General features: G+C 42.1%; 1 protein-coding gene across 8 annotated transcripts in view; it reads left to right on the top strand.

Annotated features, from left to right (window-relative positions):
* HERC2 (HECT and RLD domain containing E3 ubiquitin protein ligase 2) overlaps window positions 1-26848 on the top strand; it is a 238331-nt gene that overhangs the window by 104358 nt on the left and 107125 nt on the right. For 7 of the 8 annotated variants that reach the window (XM_044932091.2, XM_044932094.2, XM_044932108.2 and 4 more), the window contains 15 exons: window positions 2186-2319; window positions 2870-3043; window positions 3122-3258; window positions 3372-3523; window positions 4179-4370; window positions 13147-13334; window positions 14428-14620; window positions 15880-16062; window positions 18038-18219; window positions 18950-19097; window positions 19179-19375; window positions 19613-19843; window positions 20710-20848; window positions 22700-22843; window positions 25315-25457. In XM_044932091.2, coding sequence (XP_044788026.2) covers window positions 2186-2319; window positions 2870-3043; window positions 3122-3258; window positions 3372-3523; window positions 4179-4370; window positions 13147-13334; window positions 14428-14620; window positions 15880-16062; window positions 18038-18219; window positions 18950-19097; window positions 19179-19375; window positions 19613-19843; window positions 20710-20848; window positions 22700-22843; window positions 25315-25457 — 2537 coding nt within the window. The remainder of the gene's footprint in view (window positions 1-2185; window positions 2320-2869; window positions 3044-3121; window positions 3259-3371; window positions 3524-4178; window positions 4371-13146; window positions 13335-14427; window positions 14621-15879; window positions 16063-18037; window positions 18220-18949; window positions 19098-19178; window positions 19376-19612; window positions 19844-20709; window positions 20849-22699; window positions 22844-25314; window positions 25458-26848) is intronic. The other variant, XM_044932098.2, reaches the window with a different exon arrangement.

The raw sequence follows: 26848 nt of genomic DNA, 5'->3' as shown, positions 1-26848 counted from the left end.
CTTGTGAATAAACGTTTTTATTTGGACAGATTGAATATTCTGAAGCATGGAGGATTGTTGTAATAGGAACCAAAAGAGTTACTGCTATTTTCAGGAAGCAGCTGTGTAGGGATAGGAAAAAGAGTTTTTGTATTAACCAAAGTTTGAGTGAAAATACGTAAAAAGCTTTATAATTTGGTCATTTGTGATTACAAACAAACCTACCAAGGTATCTGATTATACTCTTACGAATTATATTGATTTATGCCCAGATCAGCCTTTTAAGCAATATTAATTAGTGAGTTTTTGATGAATATTACAAACAATAATGTCATGGAAAACTATTTTAGAAGCCATCCTGAATTGATTGTTCCTGGGCTTGAACCATAGCTTATCTGGATCCTGGAAATGCTTTGGATTAGGAAATAGGGCAAGAGCACTTCTGAGACCCCTTTAACCCAGGAGGCCAGGAGACTCAGGAGATAGCATCTCAGCTGGAAGGAGAACAGTCCCATTCCCATGTGGCTGTTGCCTCCCTGGACTCTGAGCTCACATGGTAACCTCTTAAAATGTCTTGATGTGGGTTATATATTTCATTGCAGTTTTTAAATAATTAATATTACTGGTCTTGTGCTAATTTTGATGATTCACTGGTAGGGTACTATAGGACTCAGAAGAGCTATTGTACTCTTGGTTATTACTGTGAAAAAGGACAGAGGAAGATTAGCAAAAATTGACACATGGAGGAAATTCCAGAGGAAACCGGGCCCAGGCTTCCTTCCAGTGTTCGCTCTAGTGAATCACAGAGTCCTGCTTGGTTCTCTCAGCAGTGACATGTGACAAAGCTATCCGTCAGGGACGCTTGCCTGAACCTTGGTGTCCAGGGTTGTTGTTGACTGTCAGTCACATGGCCACGTGGGGCTTTCATGATTGCTCTCAGCTGCCCAGAGTCCATCCAGAGTAGAACAGTTGACATAAGTCACAAACTCTCTGTTCACTCTGGTTGAGGTGGTCCTATGCCTGAGGCACATTCTTCTCAGTGACAGCATGTCCAGGTTTCAGAGCTCAATTCATAGGAGTTGGGCAAGGGCCAGTGCAGATGATACAGGCCTTTCTTGGGAATTTGCAGGGTTTGAGCAACCCAGACTTGATATGTAAGTGTTTTATTGTGTTATCTGTTAATTATATTATAAAGTAGAAGAATTAGACTAAAAGCCTTGAAGAGTACCAAAAGTAGAGAAGCAACACCACATATTAAATTGCAAATTTAATGGAAATTTCTCTCATTTAAAAGACTAACTTAAGGGACTTTACTGGTGGCCAGGAGGTTAAGAATCTGCCTCCCAATTCAGGGGATGCAGGTTTGATACCTGGTCAGGGAACTGAGATTCCACATGCTGTGGGGCAGCTAAGCCTGTGAGCCACAGCAACTGAGCCCCTCTATTCTAGGGCCCATGCTCCACAAAAAGAAGTGCACGCACTACAACTCGTGGAAGCCTGCACGTGGCAAGAAAGAGTCCAAGAGCTGCAGTGAAGACCTAGCACAGCCAAAAAAAAATAAAGCCTAAACATAGCTAAAAAACAAAAGATGACTAACATAGCCAAAGACATCTAATTGATTCAGTTGTACCCCGGTGACAGAACCAATATATTAGTCCTGAGTGGGCAGATTAGGATCTGTTGACAAATGTAGCCTGCCATTTACTGTGTACTGCCCGTGAGCTAATGCTGGGTTTTCCATTTAAGTTATTTTATAAAAAACAAAGAAGAACGTGACACATGAAAATTGTATGAAGTTTAACGGCGTTCACAAATAAAGTTAGCTACTTTTCATGCTGCAGCAGTAGAGTATTTGCAGTAGATTGAATAGCCTGCAAAGACTAAAATATTCACTCTATTCACTCTCTGTCCCTTTATGAAAAAGTTGGTCAGCCTCTGGGCTTCTCCTTCTTGAGGGCTTCTCTCCATTGTAACATTGTCACTATCTTTCTGTCCCTGACATGCAGTGGCAGGGAGTTATTACTGAATGTCATGTGAGAATAATTATGATAGTCTTTACTTTTTGTAATTTGAGCACTTGACAATGGTATTTACATGTTTCTTTGAAAAGAATATTCATATCCTCTACCTTCATGCAAATTTAAACATTTCTTATTGTAAAATCATGTTTAAGGATTTTTGTAATGAATGGTGTTTTTAAACATAGTTCCTAAGAAACCAGAATCTACTGATGAAGAAGAAAAAATTGGAAATGGAGAGAGTGATTTAGAAGAAGCTTGCATTTTGCCTCACAGTCCTATAAATGTGGACAAAAGACCCATTACAATTAAATCACCCAAGGTGAAGTATTTTTTGTGATTCTAAGACTGGCTATATAGAAGCACAGCACATTGGAAGGGAATCCACAAGTATTGTTGCTTTGTTTTTGAATATGAGTAGAGACTATGGTAGTTCCCAACGGCATGAATAACTGCCCCAGCGATGCTTAAATGCACTTGACTTATGGTGCCCTGGTCAAATCAATAGCTGGAGAAGTGTTTTCTTTTACTCTTAGCTGTATACTGTGTCATTATTTGTTCACCATTTTACTCATTCATTCATTTATTCACTCATTCATTGAATGTATCCTTTGCTCCAAAAACTGTTAATATGGATGATAATTTAACTTTGTCAAGTTAGCCAATTCCAAAGTACATAAGTATACAGATTATACATTGATTTGTAAAACTGTTTATGACATGGTTGTTTTTATCATTGGTTCCTAAAGTTAAAATATGTTACCAATTTAAACCTAGTGGCATTTATTTATATTTTCTTTGAGTAATTGTTTTAGAGCACGTCTTACTATGAATAGGGTTAACTGATGGTGAAAATGGTTTTCGTTTGTCAGGATAAGTGGCAGCCACTGTTGAGTACGGTTACAGGTGTTCACAGATACAAGTGGTTGAAGCAGAATGTTCAGGGTTTGTATCCTCAGTCTGCACTTCTCAGCACAATTGCTGAATTTGCCCTTAAAGAAGAGCCAGTGGACGTGGAAAAAATGAGAAAGTGCTTACTAAAACAGGTAAACTTGCTAAGACCATTCTTCTCTGTCTTGGATAATACATAAACACTTAACAATATGCATTGATTTTTTTCACAGTTGGAGAGAGCAGAAGTTCGCCTGGAAGGGATAGATACAATTTTAAAACTGGCAGCCAAAAATTTCTTACTTCCATCTGTGCAGTATGCTATGTTCTGTGGATGGCAAAGACTTATTCCAGAAGGGATTGATATAGGGTAAAATTTTATATTTTTTCTTAATTAAGGGAAGCTGTGACAACAGAGCATTGTTTTATTGAAGTTAAAAGTCTGGCAGTATTCTGAGTAAACTTCTTCATCTTTGTTTGAAGGGAACCCCTTACCGACTGTTTAAAGGATGTTGATTTGATCCCACCTTTTAATCGGATGCTGCTTGAAGTTACTTTTGGCAAGCTGTATACTTGGGCTGTTCAGAATATTCGAAATGTTTTGATAGATGCAAATGCTAAATTTAAAGAACTTGGTGAGTTAAAAATCTGGTGGTTAAAAGGCTATATTAAAATTGCTATTGATGTCAATGATATCAGCATTATTTCTTAGTTTGTCTCTTAATTATATATTCTGGAAACTTTGAAATGCTAATTTTTGCTTTGAAGACTTTCATAACTTTGTACATTAGAATGATAATCTAAGCTGCTTTAAACTTTCTCATATTCTAAACTAAACTTACAGAATTTGACAGAAGATATAATATTGTACTATCCTAATACAAAGCTTTTGTATTTTAACATATTCAAGTGTATCACACAGTGTACCTTAAAATGTATTTTTTATTAGTACATAATTTCCTTAACAATTTAAGCATCTACAGAGAAGAGGGAGGATTGGTTTTGTGGAAGACAAGTGAAATCTCTCTCTTGTAATTGACATGAAAGGAGTGAGTCACTAGGGATATTTAGAAGAGCAGAGTTACAAGTTTTGTAGATAGATGGAGACAGCTACATGTGAAGTGACAGTGGTATGATTATTGCAGAGTAATACGGAACTGCCCAATGTCCACACTCTGGATATCTGATGAAAAAGACAGACTTACTAAAAAAAATTGCTAATGCTTTTCGCTTTGTGTATGTTCTTGGATCAACGCACAAGAAATTTATTTGAGTGCCAATGCCTTTTAGGTATCCAGCCTGTCCCCTTGCAAACCATTACAAATGAGAACCCATCAGGACCAAGCCTGGGGACGACCCCACAAGCTCGCTTTCTCCTGGTAATGCTCAGTATGCTCACCCTGCAGCACGGTGCCCACAATCTGAGCCTTCTGCTGAATTCTGGCACGCTCGCTCTTACACAGACAGCACTTCGTCTCATTGGTGGGTTGGCATTGCCCTAAGTCACTTGTGAAAATTCATTGGTTTGTCTTGATCTCTCTTTCTATAAAATTTTGTTTTTTGGTGGATAAGTACAAATAACATAAAATTTACCATTCTAAGTAATTTTATAATTCATCATCAGTAATCACATCCACAGTGTTGTGCAAGCATTAATGCTGTTGTCTATAACTGTTTATCACCTGAAATGCAAACACATGTCCATTTACCAGTGACTCCTGACTTTCCACTCCCCTAATTATTGGCAGTAGCAAATCTGCTTTCTATCTTTGTGACTTGCTTGTTTGGATATTTCATATAAATGAAATCATACAAACAAATTTCAGCCTTTTGTATCTGGCTTATTTAGCATGCATTAATAACAATATTTCATTTCTTTTTATGGCTAATAAATATTATATGAATATACTATGTTTTATTCATCCTTTGATGGATATTGGCTTATATCTACTTTTTGGCCATGCTAAATAGTATTGCTAGGAAATCTGTATACAGGTTTTTATTTGCAAACTTGTTACCAGTCCCTTTGTTATATACATAGGAGTAGAATTGCAGGATCATATGGTATTCCTATGTTCAGCTTGCTTAGAAATTGCCAGACCATTCCACAGCACTATATCATTTTACATTTTCACCCGCAGTGGGCCAAGAGTTGCAGCTTCTCCATGTCCTTGCCAATGCAAGTTATTTTCTGATTTTTTTTTTTTTTTTTAATTTAGGCTACCTAAGTTAGTGTGAAATGATATTTCATTATGATTTGTTTTATGCTTCTCTAATATTGAGTGTCCTTTCATGGATCTCAGCCTTGTGGTGAAGGGTCTTGCATAACTCAGTGAAATGGTGAGCCGTGCTGTGCAGGGCCATCCAGAATGTCACAGTGAAGAGTACTGACAGACTGTGGTCCACTGGAGGAGGGAATAGCAAACCACTGCAGTGTTCTTGCCCGGAGAACCCCATGGACGGTATGAAAAGGCAAAAAAATAAGACAGCAGAAGATGAGCTCCCCAGGTTGGAAGGTATCCAGTATGCTACTGGGGAAGAGAGGAGAGCAGTTACTAATAGCTCCAGAAAGAATGAAGCGGCTAGGGAGAAGTGAAAACAATGCTCAGGGGTGGAGTGTCTGGTGGTGAAAGTAAAGTCGATGCTGTAAAGAGCAATATTGCATAGGAACCTGAAATGTTAGGTCCTTGAATCACGGTAAGTCAGATGTGGTGAAGCAGGAGATGGCAAGAATGAACATTGACATCTTAGCAATCAGTGAGCTAAAATGGATGGGAATGGGTGAATTTAATTCAGATGACCATTATGTCTACTACTGTGGCCAAGAATCCCTTAAAAGAAATGAAGTAGCCTTCATAGAAGGCTGTGAAAGAGCCTGAAATGCAGTGTTTGGGTGCAATCTAAAAAAGACAGAATGATCTTGATTAATTTCCAAGGCAAACCTTTCAGCATCATAGTAATAATCCAAGTCTATGCCCCAACCACTGATGCTGAAGAAGCTGAAGTTGACCAGTTTTGTGAAGACCTGTGGTGTTGGAGAAGACTCTTGAGAGTCCCTTGGACTGCAAGGAGATCCAACCAGTCCATCCTAAAGGAGGTCAGTCCTGGGTGTTCTTTGGAAGGACTGATGTGGAAGCTGAAACTCCAATATTTTGGCCACCTGATGCGAAGAGTTGACTCATTGGAAAAGACCCTGATGCTGGAAGGGATTGGGGGCAGGAGGAGAAGGGGACGACAGAGGATGAGATGGCTGAATGGCATCACTGACTCGATGGACATGAGTTTGAGTGAACTCCTGGAGTTGGTGATGGACAGGGAGGCCTGGCGTCCTGTGATTCATGGGGTTGCAAAGAGTCAGACATGACTGAGCGACTGAACTGAACTGATGACGTATTCTTGAACTAACACCAAAAAGTGATGTCCATAGGGGATTGGAATGCAAAAATGGGAAGTGAAGATATACTCAGAATAACAGGCAAATATGGCCTTGGAGTTTTGTCAAGAGAACACACTGGTCATAGCAAACACCCTTTTCCCAACAACCCAAGAGACAGCTCCACACATGGACATCATCAGATGGTCAGTACTGAAATCAGATTGATTATGTTCTTTGTAGCCAAAGATGGAGAAGCTGTATACAATCAGTAAAAACAAGACCCGGAGCTGACTATGGCTCAGATCATGAGCTCTGTGTAGCAAAATTCAGGCTTAAATTGAAGAAAGTAGGGAAAACCACTAGACCATTCAGTTATGACCTAAATCAAATCCCTTAATGATTGTATGGTGGTGGTGACAAATAGATTCAAGGGATTAGATCTGGTAGACAGAGTGCCTGAAGAACTATGAACAGAGGTACATAACATTGTACAGGAGGCAGTAACCAAAACCATCCCAAAGAAAAAGAAATGCAGAAGGCAAAGTGGTTGTCTGAGGAGGCTTTACAAATAGCTGTGAAAAGAAGTGAAAGGCAAGGGAGAAAGGGAAAGATATATCCAACTGAATGCAGAGTTCCACAGACTAGCAACGCCTTATTAAATGAACAGTGCAAAGAAATGGAGGAAAGCAACAAAATGGGAAAAGACAGATCTCTTCCAGAAAGTTGGAGATATATATCAAGGGAACATTTCATACAAGGATGGGTATGGTAAAGGACAGAAAGGACACCCACTTAACAGAAGCAGAAGAGGAGATTGGAAAGAAGAGGTGGCATGAATACACAGAGGTAAACAATGAAGGTATTAGTGACTGGCATGACCAGGATGGTGTTTTCACTCACCTGGAGCAAGACATCCTGGAGTGTGAAGTCAAGTGGGCTTTAGGAAGCATTACTATGAACAAAACAAGAGGAGGTGATGGAAATCCAGCTGAGCTATTTAAATTCCTAAAAGATGATGCTGTCAAAGTGCTGCAGTCAATATGTCAGCCAATTTAGAAAACTCAATGGCCACAGGACTGGAAAAGGTCAGTTTTCACTCCAATCCCAAAGAAGAAGCAATGCCAACAAATATTTAAACTACTGTACTGTTGCACTCATTTTGCATATTGGTAAGAAAGAAAGAAAGAAAAACAAAGTGAAGTCGCTCAGTCGTGTGTGTCTCTTTGCAACCTCATGGAGTGAGTGTAGCCTACCAGACTTCTCTGTCCATGGGATTTTCCAGGCAAGAGTACTGGAGTGGGTTGCCATTTCCTTCTCCAGGAGATCTTCCTGACTCAGGGATTGAACTTGGGTCTCCCGCATTGTAGGCAGACGCTTTACTATCTGAGCCACCAGGGAAGTCCATTACCAGGACTTCAACCAAGAACTTCCAGATATACAAGCTGGGTTTCAAGAGGCAGAGGAAGCAGAGGTCAGATTGCCAACATTTGTTGCATCATGGTGAGAGCAAGGGAGTTCCAGAAAACATCTTAATTCTGCTTCATTGCTAAAGTCTTTGGCTGTGGAAAATTCTTAAAGAGACGGGAATACCAAACCACCTTACTTTTCTCCTGAGAAACTTGTAGAAAAAGTTAGAATTGGACATGGAACAATGGATTGGTTCAAAATTGATAGAAGAGTATGACAAGGCTGTATATTGTCACCCTGCTTATTTAACTTTCTTGTAGAGTACATCATGTGAAATACTGAGTTAGAGGAATCAAAGATTGCTGGGAGAAATATCAATAATCTCAGATATGCAGATGATGCCGCTCTAATGGCAGGAAGTGAAGAGGAACTAAAGAGCCTCTTGATGAGGGTGAAAGAGGAGAGGGAAAAAGCTGGCTTGAAACTCAACATTAAAAAAAAAATAAGGTCATGGCATCTGGTCCTATCACTTCATGGCAGATAGAAGGGGAAAAAGTAGAAGCAGTGATCAATTTTATTGGGCTCAAAAATCACTGTGAATGGTGACTGTAGCCATCAAATTAAAAGACTCTTGCTCCTTGGAAGGAAAGCTATGACAAAACTAGAGAGCATATTTTAAAGCAGAAATGTCACTTTGCCAACAAACTTACTGTAATCATGTACAGATGTGAGAGTTGGATCATAAAGAAGGCCGAATGCCAAAGAATTGATGCTTTCAAATTGTGGTGCTGAAGAAGACTCTGGAGAGTCTCTTGGACTGCAAGGAGATCAAACCAGTAAATCCTAAAGGAAATGAACCCTGAATATTCATTTGAAGGACTGATGCTGAAACTCCCATACTTTGGCCACCTGATGAGACCAGCCAACTCTTTGGAAAAGACCCTGATGCAAGGAAAGATTGAAGGCAAAAGGAGATAGGGCGGCAGAGGATGAGATGGTTAGACAGCATCACTGACTCAGTGGACATTAATTTGACATTAGTCTCTGTACCCATGCTTCTTGGCTATTTGTATATGTAGGAAATAATGTCTATTCTGGTCCTTTGCTCATTTAAAAATTCAGTTGTGTGTATTGTTGAGTTGTAGAGGTCCTTTGACTTTCTGGATACTAGACTGTTAACAGTGATATGATTGGAGGACATTTTTTTTTTTTTTTCCATTCTGGGTTTTGTTTTACTTTGGTTTACAGAAATTATAAAATGTCTAATTTATCTATTAGTATTCTTATTATTCTTCTGTTGCTTGTGCTTTTGATATTATGTCTAAGAAATCATTGCCAAATCTAAGGTCATGAGGATTACCCATTATATTTTCTTCATCAAGTCTTGTATTTAGTTTTATGATCCACTTTAAGATGATTTTTTTAATATGATGTGAGATGAGGGTTCATTTTATTCATTTTTTGGTTATCCAGTTGTTTCAGTATCATTTTTTGGAAAGACTGTTCTCAAATTCTTAGCACCCCTGTCAGAAATCATCTTGACTGTAGCTATTTAAGTTTCCTTCTAGAATCTCAGTTTTGTTTGTGTTGTTCTGTGTGTCTGTCATTGCGCTAATCCCACACTGTTTTGAACACTGTTATAAAAGCTTTGTGGTAAGTTTTAAAATTGACAGGTATGTCTTTCAACTTTTTCTTTCTCGCGATTATTTTAGTTATTTCTGGTCCCTTGCATTTCCATATGACTTCCAGGTCTGACTTTTCCATGTTTGCTAAAAGGCGATTGAAATTTTCAAGGATTGTATTGAATCTGTAGGTCCTTTTGGAGAGTACCGCCCTCTTAACAATATTAAGTCTTTTATTCCATGAATATGAGATTATATTTGTTTAGGTCTTCTTTCATTTCTTTGAGCAATATTTTATTGATTTTTTTTTGTTGTTGTTATCAGGGTAATGCTGGCCTCATTGAGTAAGTTAGCGAGTAGTTCCCTCTTGTTCTGTCTTTGAAAGAGTTAGAATTGGTGTTGATTCTTCTTTAGTGTTTGGTAGACTTTACCAGTCTAAAAAGAGATGTATGTGATGTAAGAGATGGGTGTGATGCCGTCCAGCCATCACATATTGTTCACTGTGGATTCTCTTGTTCTATTTATCTCTGTTCTCATGTTTGTTATTTCCCTTCTGCTACCTTTAGGTTTACTTAGTTCTTATTTTTCTAGTTCCTCCAGGTATAGTTACGTTGTTTAGTTGTTTTGAGATCTTAAGTATGCATTTATAGATTTAAATTTCCTCCTTAGTAAGCTGAATGATCCTGGTTTTTTTTGTTGTTGTTGAGAGGTTTTATTTATTTACTTTTGGCTGTGCTGGGTCTTCACTGCTACTTGGTCTTTTCTCTAGTTGTGGATGGCAAGGGCTCCTCTCCAGTTGCCATGTGGGGCTTCTCTTGTTGCAGAGCACAGGCCCTAGGCACGTGGCCTTTAGTAGTGGCGGCATGCGGGCTCAGTAGTTGCAGCTCCTAGGCACAATAGTTGTGGCACACAGGCTTGATTGTTCTGAGGCCTGTGGAATCTTTCCTGGTCAGGAGTTGAACCCATGTTTCCTGAATTGGCAGGTGGATTCTGTTCCACTGAGCAACCAGGGAAGCCTCTCAATCTGTTGAGAAGTTTTTGATTAGTGATTCAGTGTCTTCACTTGTTTTAGGTCTGTTCACATATTCTACTCGAGTCAGGTCAGGTAATTTCTGTGTTTCTAGGAATTTATCCATTTCCTCTAGGTTAGATAATTTATTAGTGTTCAGTTCGTAGTGCTCTCATAATTCTCTTTATTTCTGTAGGGTTAGTGGCAATCTTCCCACTTTTCATTTCTGGTTTTATTTATTTGTATCTTCATTTTTCTTGGTTAATCTGCTTAAAGTTTGTCAGTTGTATTGACATTTCCCCAAAAAAGTCTGGTTTTGTTGATTCTATTGTTCTATTTATCTCTGTTCTAATGTTTGTTATTTCCCTTCTGCTACTTTTAGGTTTACTTAGTTCTTATTTTTCTAGTTCCTCCAGGTATAGTTAAGTTGTTGAGTTGTTTTGAGATCTTAAGTATGCATTTATAGATTTAAATTTCCTCCTTAGTACTGTTCTTGCTGCATCTCTTAAGCTTTGCTATATTGTGTTTTTGTTTTCATTTGTTTCAAAGTATTACTTTTTGTTATGGTTTTTCTTTCTTTGTCCTGTTAAGTTTTCACATACTTGTGTGTTGTTTAGTTTTAACATGTTTATGACATTCCTAGCTTTTGTTATAATTTCTAGTTTCATTCCACTGTGTTCAGAGAATATAATTTAAAGGATTTTAGTTTATTTCAGTTTATCATTTTGTGACCTAAAATACTACCTCTCCTGGAGGGTGTTCCCTGTGAACACTTGAGAAGAGTATGTTTTCTTCTGGTTTTGTATCGAATGTCCCTTCATGTCTAATAAATCTGATTCATTTATAATGTTGTTCTTTGCTGAAATGTTTAGATACTGCAAGGCCAGTGTTCTAAATCCAAATGAAAGAGCAAAGCTTTCCTAAGCAATTTGATTTTGCTAGTCTTTGTGCCCACAGGACCTATTCAGAAATATGCACCAGACTGAGTCAGCATCTGATTTCTGTGGACCTCATTAGCAACTAAAAATTGCTTTTAAAAATCTTAAAAATATATCTCCATCTAAAGTTGCCTCTGTTTTCCTGTTGTCTCCCTTTTTTTCCAGAGTCTCCAATAGGTAAAAGTCAGAGCACAAATTGTTAATTATGGGGGCTTCCTCTGTTAACAGTACTGACTGTGAAAAGCCAAGGAGTTGTGTCCAATGAATACATATCTCTCTTTGTTGCTTTCTCTAATCAAGGTGATTCTCCTTCATATTAGAAATCATTAGCATACAATATTTTATATTAATTTTTCTGTATATATCTACATACAATAGCCACAGAATACAAATCACTTAAAAAAAGATTCTCCTTTTTTCCTTAACGCAAAATGTATTCAAACCCTTAGCAGCAAATTCAGCGTTTACAGTGTTAACATTATAGCTGCCTCGGGAGGTACCAGCTAGATGGAACCCCCGCCCCTTCTGGGGCCTCACAGAGGCACTCCCAGGTTGAGAAAAAGACTATTTTCCCTCCAGTTTATTTAAAGCTTTACTCCTGACCTGGAAATTGAGCAGTTTTTTTTCCCTCCTTCTTTGAGGAGAGCAGAACACAAACTTTAAATTTTTCACCCGACCAAAGCCCATCTTTGGGAATGTTTGGGGCCCTTTTCTGTCGTGGAGAGAGAACAAAAACCACAGGGTTACCAGTGTGCATACCCCTCCCTCAGGCCAGTGTGCTGGTTCCTGGGGTTACATTTTCTGTTTTGAATACATTGGTAAATTTTACTCCTCACGGGTTACAGCTCAGTTTCTGTTTTATACTGTGAGGGGTTCCATGGCTGCCAGGGACCAAAGTTTCATCATGTCCTGCTCCTTCATTTTCCCTTGTACCAGACAATGGTTTTGTAGTATTTGAGTGAGTCCGCATCGTTCTAGCAAATCCTGTTGCTGCCACCCCTGTGTCAGGGTTCCCAAGACCACCTCCAGTTTTAATAATTTGCTCGCAGGCCTCACAAGACTCCAGATATAGTCATACTTAGGGCTAAAGTGTGTTACAGCTAAAGAGTAAGAAGCAGAATCAGCCGTGGCACAGAGGTAAAGTGTGAGAGACCGGACACAAGTCCTCTCCTGGGGGAGACACACAGAGTGCACTTAGTTCCCCTAGCAAAGAGTTGTGACCACACATGTGAAGTGTTGTCTTTACATGCAAAGTATGGAGACTTCGTGCCCTGGGCTTTCACTGGGGCAGGTCATGTAGGCATCTCTGCCTGGCACTTGAGTAAGCTTCAGACCCCCCAGAAAGAAGCAGGTTTTAGCAGAGACCATGTTGTTTGTGCAGTGTAGGCACAGGAATGGCTTCTTGGCAGTTAAGGACTGGTGGGAGCCTTCACGAAATCCAGGTTCCCGAAGGCCAGCTGAGGGCCAACCCTGTAAACAGGCTTTTCTGGGGACAGCAGTATCAGGCCTTCCTTATCAGCTCTTTTCTTCACATTACCATAATTAAAGGTTGTTAATTTCTCACAGTGTTAAACATTTGGATGGTTATCATTTGTTTTCCTGTTCTAATAAAAATATGAGTAATGAGTGTCTCTCTAATCATTTTTGCTCTTTGGAGTGGATCATAATTCCTGGAAATAGAGTAAATATCTTTTCTGAGAGTTTCTAAAATCTTCTACATTATTTCTAATACACATTTATATATTTTGTCATCTCCTTACCTTTTAAATGTCTTAGCTCTCATCAGTAAATCTTTGATGGTATTTGTTGTATTGGTAAAAACTACACTATAGATTATTTAAAATTATCATCTTTATTAATACTTAACTGCTTATTGGTTCATCTGCTTTTTCTGATGCTCTGATAGGCCCTAGTTGTGATAATGTTGAAGAAGACATGAATGCTTCTGCCAGAGGAGCTTCTGCTACAGTTTTGGAAGAGACACGGAAGGAAACAGCCCCGGTACAGCTGCCGGTTTCAGGGCCAGAGTTGGCTGCCATGATGAAGATTGGAACCAGGGTCATGAGAGGCGTGGACTGGAAATGGGGTGATCAGGTCCTTAGAGATTTGAGTTAAACGCATTAGCCACACATTAGTCACCCTCTGCGCATCCTGACCTGCATGCGATGAGTGGGTGGAGACTGGAATAAATACCTACACTCAAAAGACAGGTGTGGTTGACAGGCGATGTAGTTACCGATTCCTGGGTGGGCAGATAGAATCTCAGCACCAGTAGAGAAGGGCAGCAGCCTGCTCCAGGGCCTTTGAACAGGACCACATCTTAGAGGAGTAGCTGCTTGTTTTGGGACACTCCTGGCCTAGGCTTGACTTGAGGCTCGGCCTGGACCAAGAGTAAGGGTGAGCAGGAGAGAGTAAACTGCATCTGAATAGTCATGTTGTGAAAGCTCTGACCCTGCCTGTGTGAGCTGATGGCCAGGTGCCAGTTAGGTATCCTGACCCAGCAGCTACAGGCACCTGCTTGGGCAGTGTCCGTCTTTCCCCTTCTCCCCCCAGCACCTTGCTCCCGTGTGTCTGTCGGGTCTCCCTGAGTAGATGTTGGGACTGGGCTCTACACCATTACTGGAGCGACTAGCTAGGCCAGTGCTTACCCTACTGTGATGTGGAGCGTTCTTGTCTTGTCCAGGTTTTCTCAGCTTCGCTCTTACGCATGTACCTCCTGAGAATCATCTCAGAAATCAGTGTGTCCAGGACAAATAGCAGCATCCTGAAAACATCTTCTACTTGTAGAAATTAGAAGTAGAGTTTCAGTCTTAAGATTTGAGGGACAATTGAAGAGTGAAAGGGAGTGAGGAGATTCTGGTGCTTGTTTGAGGTTCCCAACCTTGTAAAGCCCCATGAGGGATAAGGGGGGGCCAGTGAGCAGGGTGGCAGAACCAGGCTGGAAAGTCTGGTGTCTGCATTGGCTTATAGAGGATGCTAAGTGAGGTGGTTCTTTCCCCACTTAGCTCTTTTGTTAGGAGTGTGGGCAGATTAGTCCTGGTGTTCACTACAGTGATGAAGTGAGCTCTGAGTATAGGTGGGTTTGGAGCTCTCTGCTGACTTGGAAGTCTGTGCAGCCACCCTTATAGGCAGTGTTCCAGTGAGAGGCCTGCACTCTCTTAACCAGTCTTTGTTTTGGCTTCCTCAGGATGGACCTCCTCCTGGCCTTGGCCGTGTGATTGGTGAACTTGGAGAGGATGGGTGGATCAGGGTCCAGTGGGACACAGGCAGCACCAACTCTTACAGGATGGGGAAGGAGGGGAAGTATGACTTGAAGTTGGCGGAGCTCCCAGTCTCTACACAGCCTTCGGCAGAGGACTCAGACACGGAGGATGACTCTGGTGGGTGTTTGGGGGCCCTGGCAAGCTGTGTGCATGTGCTGTTTGTCCCTTCTTTTGGGAGTGAGAGTGGCACTCTGTAGGTGAAGCTTTCCATGAAAGTCTGGTTGAAACAGGCCCAGGGGCAGGATAGTTCCTGTCCCTCTTGGAGATAGTGTTGTGGAGGCAGGTGATCTTCTGGGGATCCCTGAGCCAGTGCCTTGTGTAGTGGACATAGCCTCACCATGCCCTGAAGCATGTGTTTTTCCTTCTTTCACCTTCTCTCAGAATGTGTCACACAGTGTGGAGTTAGTCAGTATTTTACTGCCTTCGGTAAAATGAAGATGAGAATTTGATGACCTCAGAAAGTTAAACCCTATGTATTAAGAGGCAGAATTGTAGGAGGAGGGCTTCATGACATTTTTCAGACATGTCTGAAAGACCTTGGGATACCAGTCTTGGGTGAGACTGTCCAGGAGGCTGGCACTGATTTGGGGCTCAGGTGTCTGCTGTATGCATGGCATGACAGGCTCCCAAGATCACTTTTATGGTTATGAGAGAAAACCCGAGAGACTGAGTTCACTAGAGAAAGGGTGGTGTGGAAGGTGGGCTAGGTGTTCTGTGCCCATGGTGTGTGTAGGCCACTCCATGCATATCCGATATAAACTGATGATGCCTGTCTGGGGCACTTTAGGAGTAGCACACGGGAAGCTGTGTGGCCCCACCTAGGTAGTCAATGCTGATTTGTTATTGCTGGATCTGACAGTGTCTAGGCCAACTGTCCCTACTCCTGCCTCTCTGCCAGGGGGTTTCCCTTGTGAAGTTGGGGCCTGAGCAGGGCTGGCCAAGTGACAGAAAGATGGTCCGGTTCCACATGTATTCCTTATCAAAGATCCAGTGATCCGTACATGTGAGCATGTGGCTCCCTTCCATGGAAGCACCCACCTAATACTTGTCCAGGGCACAGCCACCTTAGCAGCAGCCAGCTTCTGACGTTGAAGTTGTTTTTCTAAGGAATGAATCCTTGGAATTGTTCTAGTGTTTCTGAGCTGTAGGATGAGATTGCTTTAAAAAATTAAACTGTAATGGAAAAGTCTTATTCCCTTCAATTAGGGTGAGTGTTCAGTGCATCCTGAATTCCATCTTTAATGTAAAGAACTTCTTCCCTGTCTACAGTAAGAGAAGAAGTATGTGATATTAAATCCCTTAAGTTACATGTAGAGACATTTTCCTTTTTTTTTTTTTTTGGAAGTGTAGTTCCTTATTTTGATTCTTTTTTTCAGAAGCTGAACAAATTGAAAGGAATATTCACCCCACTGCAATGATGCTTACCAGCACTGTTAATTTACTGCAAACTCTTTGTCTTTCTGCTGGAGTCCATGCTGAAGTTATGCAGAGCGAAGCCACAAAGACTCTCTGTGGGCTGCTGCGAATGTTGGTGGAGAGTGGAACAACAGACAAGACATGTATGCAGTGGGGAGTTGTGGGCCAAAGAGTCAGGACTGGGCTGTCAGTTTGGGTGTGTGTGTATGTGGGTGATTGTGGGGGTGTGTGTGTCAGTGTGGTAAGGCTGCTGTGATGAATTACCACAGACATGGTAGCTGCAATCTCCGTTATCAGCACCACCCTCCACAGTGGTACGTTTGTCACAGTTGATGAGCCTGCACTGATTTATCATTAGTGCCCGCAGCTGGTAGTTTACAGTAGAGCTCACTCTGGGTGTTGCACACTCTGTGGGTGTACATGGCACCACAGATACAACCTGCCACATCAAAGTACCACAGCCTGGGCCGTCTCAATTTCAGAAATTTACTTCTTCACAGTTCTGAAGGCTAGAAGTTCAAGATCAAAGAATGAGCATATTGAGTTCTTTTTTATGAATCTGAGGGCAGAATCTGTTCCATGGCCCTCTGTAACATCTGATGGTTTGCTGGCAATCTTTTGGCATTCCTTGGCTTCCCTCATCTTCCCTTTGGCATCCCTCATCTTCACATGGCATTCTCCCTGTATGTGTCTGTCTCCAGATTTCTTTTTATAAGGATGTCAGTTACAGTGGATTAAGGACGCACCCTAATCTAGTTTAACTTCATCTAAACTTAGTGCATCTGTTTCCAAACAAGGTCGCATTCTGAGGTACTAAGGATTAGGACTCCAACATGTGAATTGTGGCGGAACATAATTCAACTCTTAACAGAGGCTTAAAACAAGAACTTCACTCTCTCAGAATTCTAGATAGCAGAAGTCCAAAATCAAGGCATGTTCCTTCTGACACTCTTGGGGAAGACCCTGAATTTTAGCTTTTGTACCTCCAGGCATCAAAAGTGTGGTGTATGGTCACATCATTCCAGTTTCTGCCTCATCTTTAGTTGAATGCCTCCCCTCTTCTTTTCTCCCTCTTATTATAAGTACCTTTGTTTGATTTTGGGTTCACCCTAATCCAGTATAATGTCATCTCAGTCTTTATCTTAATTATATCTGTGAAGAATTTGTTTCCACATCTGACTCTGGGTGAACATGAATTTTGAGGGTACAATTCAGTCTACCAAAGTGTTTGAGTATGTGAATATGAGTATGTGTAAGTGTGGGAGAAGTTGAAGTGATTGGAGCAAATGTGTATGTGTGTGTGTGCAGGTGTGTGTGTATGCGTGTGTGAGTTTGAGTGAGATTGAGTATGCATGTGTGTAGTTGGGTATGTGGAGAGTTTGACTGTGTGAGTGACTGTGAGAGTGGCATCTGAGGTGGGGTGCCAGGGCCTGTGCACGTGTATTGTTAAGTGTGACTGAGTGAGTGGCATGAGCGTGTGTCTGAAGAGCGGTGTCCCTGGTGAGCAGGGAACTGGACTGTGGAAGCTAGGGAAGGGGAGCTAGTCTGGCGTCTGAGCAGGTCACGTGGCATGCCCCCACCTCAGAGTCTCTTCCAGCCAGGTGGGTGTGGATGCCCCAGGTGTCCATGAGTGCAGACCCTGGAGGAGCAGTCAGGGTCACTGTCTCATGAAAACCTCTTACTCTTTTTCTAGGAATACAGCCTTCTTAAAACTTGGGCTGGGAATTTATGATGCAGATTAAATATAAACAAGCTCATGGGAGATACTTAAAACATGTGAAATTTACAAACTATGGTATTTGCTGTCCCACAGATAACCGCTATTTGAATTGTAGATTGTTTTCCTACTGCTTAGAGACAGTACATAGATGAAATTCCTTAACGAGTTTGAATTACTCCACCTCCACGTACCTTAGAGATTTTAAAATGTGAAGTGTTCCTTGAGCTAACTTGCAAGTATTCTCCCGTTCTTCTCACTTAGAATCAGTGACATTGTAGTATATTTGTAAAGGAGCTTGTTATTGAAAATGTGTGACTTAGGTAAGTTGAAAGTAAAGGTGGTTCTGAGTGCTTGTTTATAGAGCGTGGGTGCCAAGCTGGTCTGTCTTGCTCTGCCAGCCTCCCCCAGCAGGCTGGTGTGCCGGGAGCAGCACCGGAGCTGGTGCACCCTGGGCTTTGTGCGCAGCATCGCCCTCACGCCGCACATGTGCGCGGCCCTCAGCTCCCCGCCCTGGATCTCGCTGCTCGTGAAGGTCGTGGAGGGACACTCGCCTTTCACCGCTGCCTCCCTACAGCGGCAGGTAACTAACTGTGCTGCCACACTGATCCATGCTCACTGTGAGTTTTGGGATTGGGAGCCCCATCAGCATTGGCATCAGGCTGGCCATTGTAATTAGGTTCCTGAGTGCAGAAAAGAACTAACACAGGGTGGATTTTCTAGATACCAGTGCATACTAAGTCTCTTCAGTTGTTTCAATGCTTTGTGACCCTTGGAACTGTAGCCCGCCAGGCTACTCTGTCCATAGAGATTCTCCAGGCAAGAGTACTGGACTGGTTGCCACTTCCTACTCTGGGGGATCTTCCCGACCCAGGGATTGAACCTGCATCTCTTACGCCTCCTGCATTAGCAGGCGGGTTCTTTACCACTAGGGCCACCTCGGAAGCCCTGAGACAAGAGGCTAAAGATACTGATTATTTTAAATTGATGAAGTTGTTAAGCCTTAGATGACTTGCTTTTCTATGATCAGCTGCTCTCATCTTCACCATAGTTGTGGTATACTTGTCTTGAGAAGAATTAAACTAAAGAAATTATTTTTTAATTGAGTATCTGCATGTGTAATGTAGCTTATTTTTTTAACCTGATAATTCATATTATTAATCAACTTTGAGGTAATTATGTGGCTGTAAAATAATATTAGAATTTTCACACAATTAATTGCATTACAGGAACAAAAATTAAAATCTTTTACCTCATAATTTTTCAGATAATGGCTTTCTTTAATACTTGCTGTTTTAAATTACCTTTATCAGATCTTAGCTGTACATTTGCTGCAAGCAGTACTGCCGTCATGGGACAAGACAGAGCGGGCCAGGGACATGGAGTGCCTTGTGGAAAAGCTCTTTGGTTTCCTGGGCAGCTTGCTCACCACCTGCTCTTCAGATGTCCCATTCCTCAGAGGTGGGCAGCTCTCCCCCTTCCTGGTGTCCTGGGTGAGCACGCAGGGCGTCATGTAGCCCTTCCTTTGTGTGTGTTCTACAGAATCCACTCTGAGGAGGCGGAGGGCCCGCCCGCAGGCTTCCCTGACTGCTACGCACAGCAGCACGCTGGCGGAGGAGGTGGTGGCGCTGCTCCGCACCCTGCACTCCCTGGGCCAGTGGAACGGGCTCATCAACAAGTACATCAACTCACAGCTCCACTCGGTTACTCGCAGCTGTGCAGGAAAGCCAGCTGAAGGGGTGGGTGCTGCACGCGCTTTGCACATCTGGTAGTGTTTCTCTGTAGAATGTTGATTTAACTTTCAGATTGTCTTTTTAAATGCCATGTATTTTGTTCATGGATATATTTAAAAATATTTTTTACTGGAAAAAATTATTGAGGAAACTAATATAAAAAGTAAATTTGGCTTAATTGTAATGTATAAGAAATAGGTAGCCCTCTGGGCTCTCCTCAAGTTTGCTGTCTGTCTGCACTAGGCTCTGTTAGATGACTACTTTCCTGACTGTGAGAACCCTGAGGTGGGGAGCCTCATGGCAGTCCTGGCTGTCATTGGAGGCATTGACGGCCGGTTGCGACTTGGGGGACAGGTCATGCATGATGACTTTGGAGAAGGCACCGTGACTCGCATCACTCCGAAGGGCAAAATCACTGTGCAGTTCTGTGACTTGCGAACCTGTCGTGTTTGCCCACTGAATCAGCTGAAGCCAGTAAGTGAACTTTTGTTCAGGTTGCTAGGTAGTAAGGTGAAGGGCTTTTATATTAGAACCGGAAGGAGCTTGATTCTTGTGGTTTGGGTCTGACTTCTAGGTAGCTATCCACTTTGAGGAAAACTGCCTTTCTTTCTCTGTTTGCATTCCATTCCTGTGGTTAATCAGGTCTCACAGGGTTGTATAGATTAGCAGTTCATGTGTCTTATTTTAGCCTTTAAAGACATGAAAGGGTGTATTTAGAAGATCTTGTGTAAGTGTATTAGTTGTATTTATTTTAGAATGTGAATTTATGAAATTTATTTTTTATCAACTAATTCAACTTTCAAAAAACCTAAAAATGATTCCTTTAAAATGATGATCTTTTTTCATGTAGAAAATGCTTAATTACTGTGTTGAGTGACATGACTATATTTAGCAGGTACTGTCATCTTAAATCTGTGAACTGGGGGTCCATTCGGAAAGTGAGTGAATTATGTACTTTGTGTAACCTAAGTGCAAGTGAAAGTGAAAAAGTGCACTTTTACTGTATGTTTCAATACAATACTGTTTTTGATGATTATAGGAATATATGCATGTCATAGAAAATTTGAAATGTATAGAAAATACTTGAGAATAACTACCACCATCATGTAATTATTGTTAAAAAGTTGACAAGAAAAAATTAATTTAGGTTATATTTACTATATATGTAAGTCTTTATCTTACCTTCAGGGTCATCTGTCAAAATTATTTTCAGATGTAAAAACAGTTTTGAATACATGTGTTATTTTAGAGTTAAGATTCCTGATTATGCTAACTTTTCAGAACATTTGTTTGTTCTTCTCACTGGACACACTTTGAAGGTTTCTATGCTCTTTCTTTAGCTCCCCGCCGTGGCGTTCAGTGTCACTAACCTGCCCTTCACAGAGCCCATGCTCTCTGTGTGGGCTCAGTTGGTGAACCTCGCTGGAAGCAAATTGGAAAAGCACAAAATAAAGAAATCACCTAAACAGGGTTTTGCAGGTCAGTACATGTGCTTCATGATGAAACAGCTACAGTCTTAACTAGTGTTTGAGCAATGTTTGTGCTTTTGTCAGAGTAAGTTCTTGCATTGCTGAAGCCTTTGCATTCAGATGGATTGGCCATTGGTTGAGCGATGATGGGAGTGGTGATGAGAGTGTGCGATACAAAGAGTGATGCTGGGGTGGGGTGGCACCTGAAGAACACCGGCCAGCGTATATTCTGAGCACACCTTTTGAAGAGGAGTCTGTTTTCTCTCTCACTGCCCATTAACCCCCTGTCTTAATCACACTTTGGGACCTCTGCTCCTGGCCTCGTAACAGCCATACCCAGCAGGGCCTGTGTGCTTTGTCCTGCTTCACGTGGTATTTGGATGCTGGCCGCCCATGCTAGACCAAGGCTACTCATGCTTAAAATATTCCTCTTCCACTGCTGTCTTGATTTTCTTTACATTGCTGCTCATATGTTCTTTGAGAGTTCTTCTCCCTGACTATTATTTGCACATTGGAAATCCTTGAGGTTTCATCCATAATTTCTAGCTCTTTAGGGCCACTCTTCTTGAGTTTTCTCACCCATTTCTCCCATCCCTGTAATTGCTGCTGTAGGATTAATGATGATGAACACTTTTAACTCTGGATCTCCAGTTCACATATCTGGCTAGAGGGTCAGGTGCAAGTAAACCATGGCATGTCCACAATTCAACTAACTGTGTCCCTTAGCCAGTGTTTCCTGCCTGCCAGGTACTGGTGCTTGCTGCCCTAGCGGCACCCCTCACTCTCCCTGTGCCCTTCTACCCACATTCCCACAGCTCCAAGCTGCCGTCCATGACCTCCAGCATGTCTTGCTTTGGAATGCTGCAGCTATGATTGTAGTCTCACTCTTCTTGCTGCTGCTGCTAAGTCACTCCAGTCGTGTCTGACTCTGTGGGACCCCATAGACGGCAGCTCACCAGGCTCCCCCGTCCCTGGGATTCTCCAGGCAAGAACACTGGAGTGGGTTGCCATTTCCTTCTCCAGTGCATGAAAGTGAAAAGTGAAAGTGAAGTCGCTCAGTCGTATCCGACTCGTAGCGACCCCATGGACTGCAGCCTACCAGGCTCCTCCGTCCATGGGATTTTCCAGGCAGGAGTACTGGACTGGGGTGCCATTGCCTTCTCCGCACTCTTCTTGTGGGCTGCCTATATCTTTGTAGTGTCTTCCCTAGGCTGTTCCTCAGTCAACTCAGGGACATTACTGCAGTTGTTGGATTAGATAAAATTTGAGAGCTATCAGGGAAGCCCCAAGATTCTAGAGAGTGCCATGATTTTGATGAGTTATAGAACTGTATGTTGTAAGTCTCTGACAAAATTGTCTCATAGATGTCTTGGCAAGACAAGAAAGCATTTTATTTGTGATGTAGGTATGGGGTTGAAATTTTAGCAGTTTAGGAAATATTTGATTATACTAGCGATAGTTATGGAAAAGGAAATGGCAGCCCATTCCAATGTTCTTGCTTGAATAATCCCATGGCGAAAGGAACCTGGTGGGCTACAGTCCATGGGGTTGCAAAGAGTTGGACACAACAGAGTGGCTGAGCATGCATGCAGCAATAGCTAACTTGATTCTAACTATGTTAAGCCATCTAATCGTCACCCCTACCCAAAGTAATGCATGGGGAGCAAGAAAGGGAGACGACCCGGGGGAGGAAGAGCGTGCTTTCCCACAACACTGGGAAAGGCAAGTCTTTGATTGCAGACAGACTTTGACATGATCAGCTGAGTCCCTCAGGGCAGGACCTCCTCAGGGCTGAGCAGCAGCTGAGGTGGTACGCCCAAGCAGCATGTGCCTTTCCTGCTCAGTCCTTTTTTCCCCACAGGACAAGTAGACTTGGATCTGCTGAGGTGCCAGCAATTAAAACTGTATATTCTGAAGGCGGGCCGTGCTCTGCTTTCCCACCAGGACCAGCTCAGGCAGATCTTGTCTCAGCCAGCTGTTCAGGAGGCTGCAGCTGCTCATACAGGTATCTTTTTAAGGAGCTCTTTTGGATCTGCAAGAAAGGCAGAAATAGGAAACAGGCAAGGAACATGAGAGGGAAGATACAGATGGCTTCTACATGTGCAGTTGGGCCAGTATCTGATGAAAAGTGATAGACAAACCTGAGGGGGTTTGGTGGGGAGGGAGGGAAACAGTGTTCTCTTGCCTCCGTATATAAGGTGTGGTCTGAGTACCAGTAGCATTGATGACACATACGAGGAGCATGTAGAAATGTGGACTCTCAGGCTGCACCGCAGAGCTAAAAAATCAGGATCTGTATCTTTTAATAAGGCAGTAAAGTGGTTCACATGTGCATAGAGTGGCACCGCCCTAACACTTTGCTATGCTAGTGGGAATTTAAGTTGGTAGAACCATCTAACAGGCATTTGAGTAAATGTCAGACTTTAAAATACATACATTTGTATATTCACTGATTAATAAGTTGTCTTGTGGGAATTTATCACATGAAAAGATGTCGTGGTGCTGACATCTTTTTACATCTCATCTGTAAACACGTGACACATGTTTCCAGATGCTCATTATAGCTTTTTTTGTTGATATTATTTTTGTGCTGACACCTGAATGCCCATTATTAGGTGGTGTACCTATATAGTGGAATACCATGCACCATTCACAAATGATGATACATATATAGGTTTAATACCATGGAAATAGCAAAATGATAAAAAGATATTGCTGTATACATCTGTTTGTAGATTTGCATTCATCTGCTTACCAGAATAGTGATAGTAGAATTTCATCTGACTATTTTCTTTGTAGTTTTCTGTATTATCTCAGTTTTCTCGAGTGAGCTCATTTCATTTTGAATAAGAAAAAAAAAAGCTATGAAATATGTTTTTATTATCTCCTATTGAAAGACATTGTGGTAAATATTATGGAAAACAAGATTGTCTTTGTTTATGATTTACTGTCTGGAGTCAGGGTGGGGAGAGAAAATGAAAGTAGATGGCACTGTCCAAGGTATGGGCCTGTGTGCTATAAGACGTGTGAGCACAGTTTCACAGGCGCCCTGGGGTGCTGGAGCTGAGGGCTGGGGAGAACAAGCAGCCTTTGAGGTGTGTGGCAGCCCTGGCTGCAGGGGTAAGGACTTTCCATCCTGGGGGAGGAGACAGTAGGAGCAGAGGCATAAGCAGTGAATATTTGGGTACTGACCTTTGCAAGGAGCTCAGGATTTATTGATGAATATGGGGCTAAAGCTGGGGAGAGGTCAGCTGAATCATGTGATAGAGTGCAATGGCTACCAGGGTGAAATGTAAGGCTGACTGGGAATATGTGGCAGGGCTTCACATGATAAGGAGGATATTCAGGATGACAAATATGCTAGTGAGTTATAGGAACATTTGAAACTGGGAGATCATGGAGTTGGGGAAATCGTGTTAAGTGATAAAGTGTCTTCCAAGGGAAGGCATGAAAAAATGGAAAGAAAGTACCAGTAGAGACTGTGATGCTATAGTCTTTTTAGATGATGACCTTTTGGAAAATCAGTGGAAAGTCAAAGGTGGCTAATGTTTCAAGCTCAAGTTACAGGGAAGACAGGGAGAAGTGCTGTTGACAAAATTAGAAAGTCCAATGGAGTTTGTGGTGTTTTTCCTTGACTTAAGAGTTACGTTTCCTCGACTTAACGAATTTAATTACAGCATGCTGAGTATGAAGTAAATCTAATGAAAGTGCAGATTCATTCTGTATTAGACATTAGGGACCTTGAAGATAATCCACAACCGTAGAGGATCAGGAAACCAGAGCCCAGGAAATTGGATTGACTGCTCTGTGGTTATCCCCCTGAGGAACTATGGCAGCACTGAATCAGGATTACCATCCTGCACTTGGGGCAGAACAGGGGCTCCAGATGGAGCTGTCTAGAACAGGGCTTTAAGGAAAACACCACAGCCACCTGTCTTACAAAGTTTTATGGTAACATAGCTGCTAGCTGCACCAGCTGGTTTACATGTCATCTCTGGCTTCTTTTACATTTCAGTGGCAGAGTTGAGTAGCTGTGACAGATCCTATGGTCAGTAAGCCTAAACTGTTTACTCTCTGGCACTTTGAGAAGATTTACAACCCCTAGTCATATTTGGGTTTGGTGTCAGTTTATAGTCTGAACAAGGGTTAACAAAAGCTAGGGCTGGAGATACAAACTTGGGGGTTTCATAGAAGAGGTTTCTGCAGAAATGAGTGTACACCAAAATGGCAAAGGCAAAGAATTGGACTAAGGGCAGTAATCTGGGAAGTAGCTTTGCTTGGCTTTAAAGACACAGACAGATGAACTAAAGAAGGACTGAGGCCAGAAAGTAGGGAGTGAAAAAGCCTTGAAGATTTTACTTGTCTAATGCTTGATTAGGTAGAAATCATATATGGTTTAACATGATTAGTGCACTGTCTTTCATAGTAAAGAGGTGTATGTGGTTGAAAATACCCATATTTTGTTTTTAAATTCAGATGATGGAGCAGCTGTATCCCCTGACCTTGTGGACATGTCTCCTGAAGGGCCGCAGCCCCCCATGATCCTCTTGCAGCAGTTACTGGCCTCGGCCACCCAGCCGTCTCCTGTGAAGGCCATATTTGACAAACAAGAGCTTGAGGTATAGTCAGTAGACCTGGTAGTTTTAATCTGCTGCATTAAACTATAAATAGCTTTATTTTGTGTGTGTGCCAGAAGTGTATTCTTTTAAGGATATGGTTTGAATTTTAAGTGATATGCCAAAATAATTCTTATGACTAGGTAGGTTTTAACCATATCTGTCATAGAGCACTGCAATACTAGTCAGACAATGAATGAGTTAAAAGTTTAATCTTATTTTGAGTTTCTGTAAATTGTTTGTAAAAGTTAACTAGATTCATCATGAGTTAATGCTCAAGTATTCATGGAGGGATCTTTTTCCAGGATTATTGAAAGAGCGCTGTTAGACCTAGGAGCACTGTATGGTGCTTGCTCATTTGTTTCACTCACTCCAAAGCCTTTCTTGAACATGCCCAGGCTCTCAGCCAACGCCCTGTTTTGGAGCATGTGCCCTGCACTGCACGCGCTATGGACTGCGGGGAGGGGGCCTGTGGGCGTGTTCCCATAGAAGAGACCTGATCAGGACTGAGTATGATGGAAACTCCATGGCCCACTACATGGAAGACTAGATATTTTAAAAAATCTTTCTTGCTGTGTACTATATTAAACATTCTGAAAAAAAAATCAAAGACAGGAGTAAAATCTTGAGCAGACAGTTTGGCAGGTGGAAAATACCCTAGTAGAAATCCTCAGAGACTAAGACCCTGTGGGGAGCCAGGATCCAGAGTGAGTTGGGAAGCCAGTTGGGTGTAAAGGGATTCTTCAGGAAATACTGGGCATGGGGGCAGCAGGGGGAGGAGGGTGCCAGGCTTTCTCAGACCAAGTCCGAATGACAGCTACTCCTTAGGTCTGAAAACCTGAGATGAGAGATTGGGTTAAAGTTGTTGCAAGGCTATGTTGCCAGTCATTTGTCAGATAAAAACAGGATGCGGAGGAATGAGGAGCTAATCAGTGAAAAGGGTGTTGAGCAGATGCAGCCCAGAGCCATGTTGGGAGATGCCCAGAGTTGAGGGAAAAATAAGACTTGGAGAAACAAGTAGACCTAGAGTTGTCCTATATGAATCAGGAAGAGCTTTTGTACCAGAGAGAGAGCTACGATTGTTTTGTCTCCCTTGATTCCTTTTTTTTTTTTTAAGATTTATTTATTCATTATTTGGCTGTGGGTCATTTCTGCACGTGGGCTTTCTCTGGTTTTGGTTCGTGGGCTTCTCATTGCGATGACTCTTCCTGTTGGGGAGCACAGGCTGTAGGTGTGAGGGCTTCCGTAGTTGTGCCTTGCAGGTGCTCGTGCCCTGGCTCAGCAGTTGTGGCCTATGGACTTAGTTGCCCCATGGCATGTGGGATCTTCCTGGACCAGGGATCCAGTTGGTGTCCCACATTGCAAGGTGGATTCTTAACCACTGCACCACCAGG

The sequence above is a fragment of the Bubalus bubalis genome, chromosome 2 (genome assembly GCF_019923935.1).
Source record: "Bubalus bubalis isolate 160015118507 breed Murrah chromosome 2, NDDB_SH_1, whole genome shotgun sequence".
Classification (NCBI taxonomy): domain Eukaryota; kingdom Metazoa; phylum Chordata; class Mammalia; order Artiodactyla; family Bovidae; genus Bubalus; species Bubalus bubalis.
Note: the sequence above shows the minus strand (reverse complement) of the source record. Positions and strands in the feature narration are given on the sequence as shown.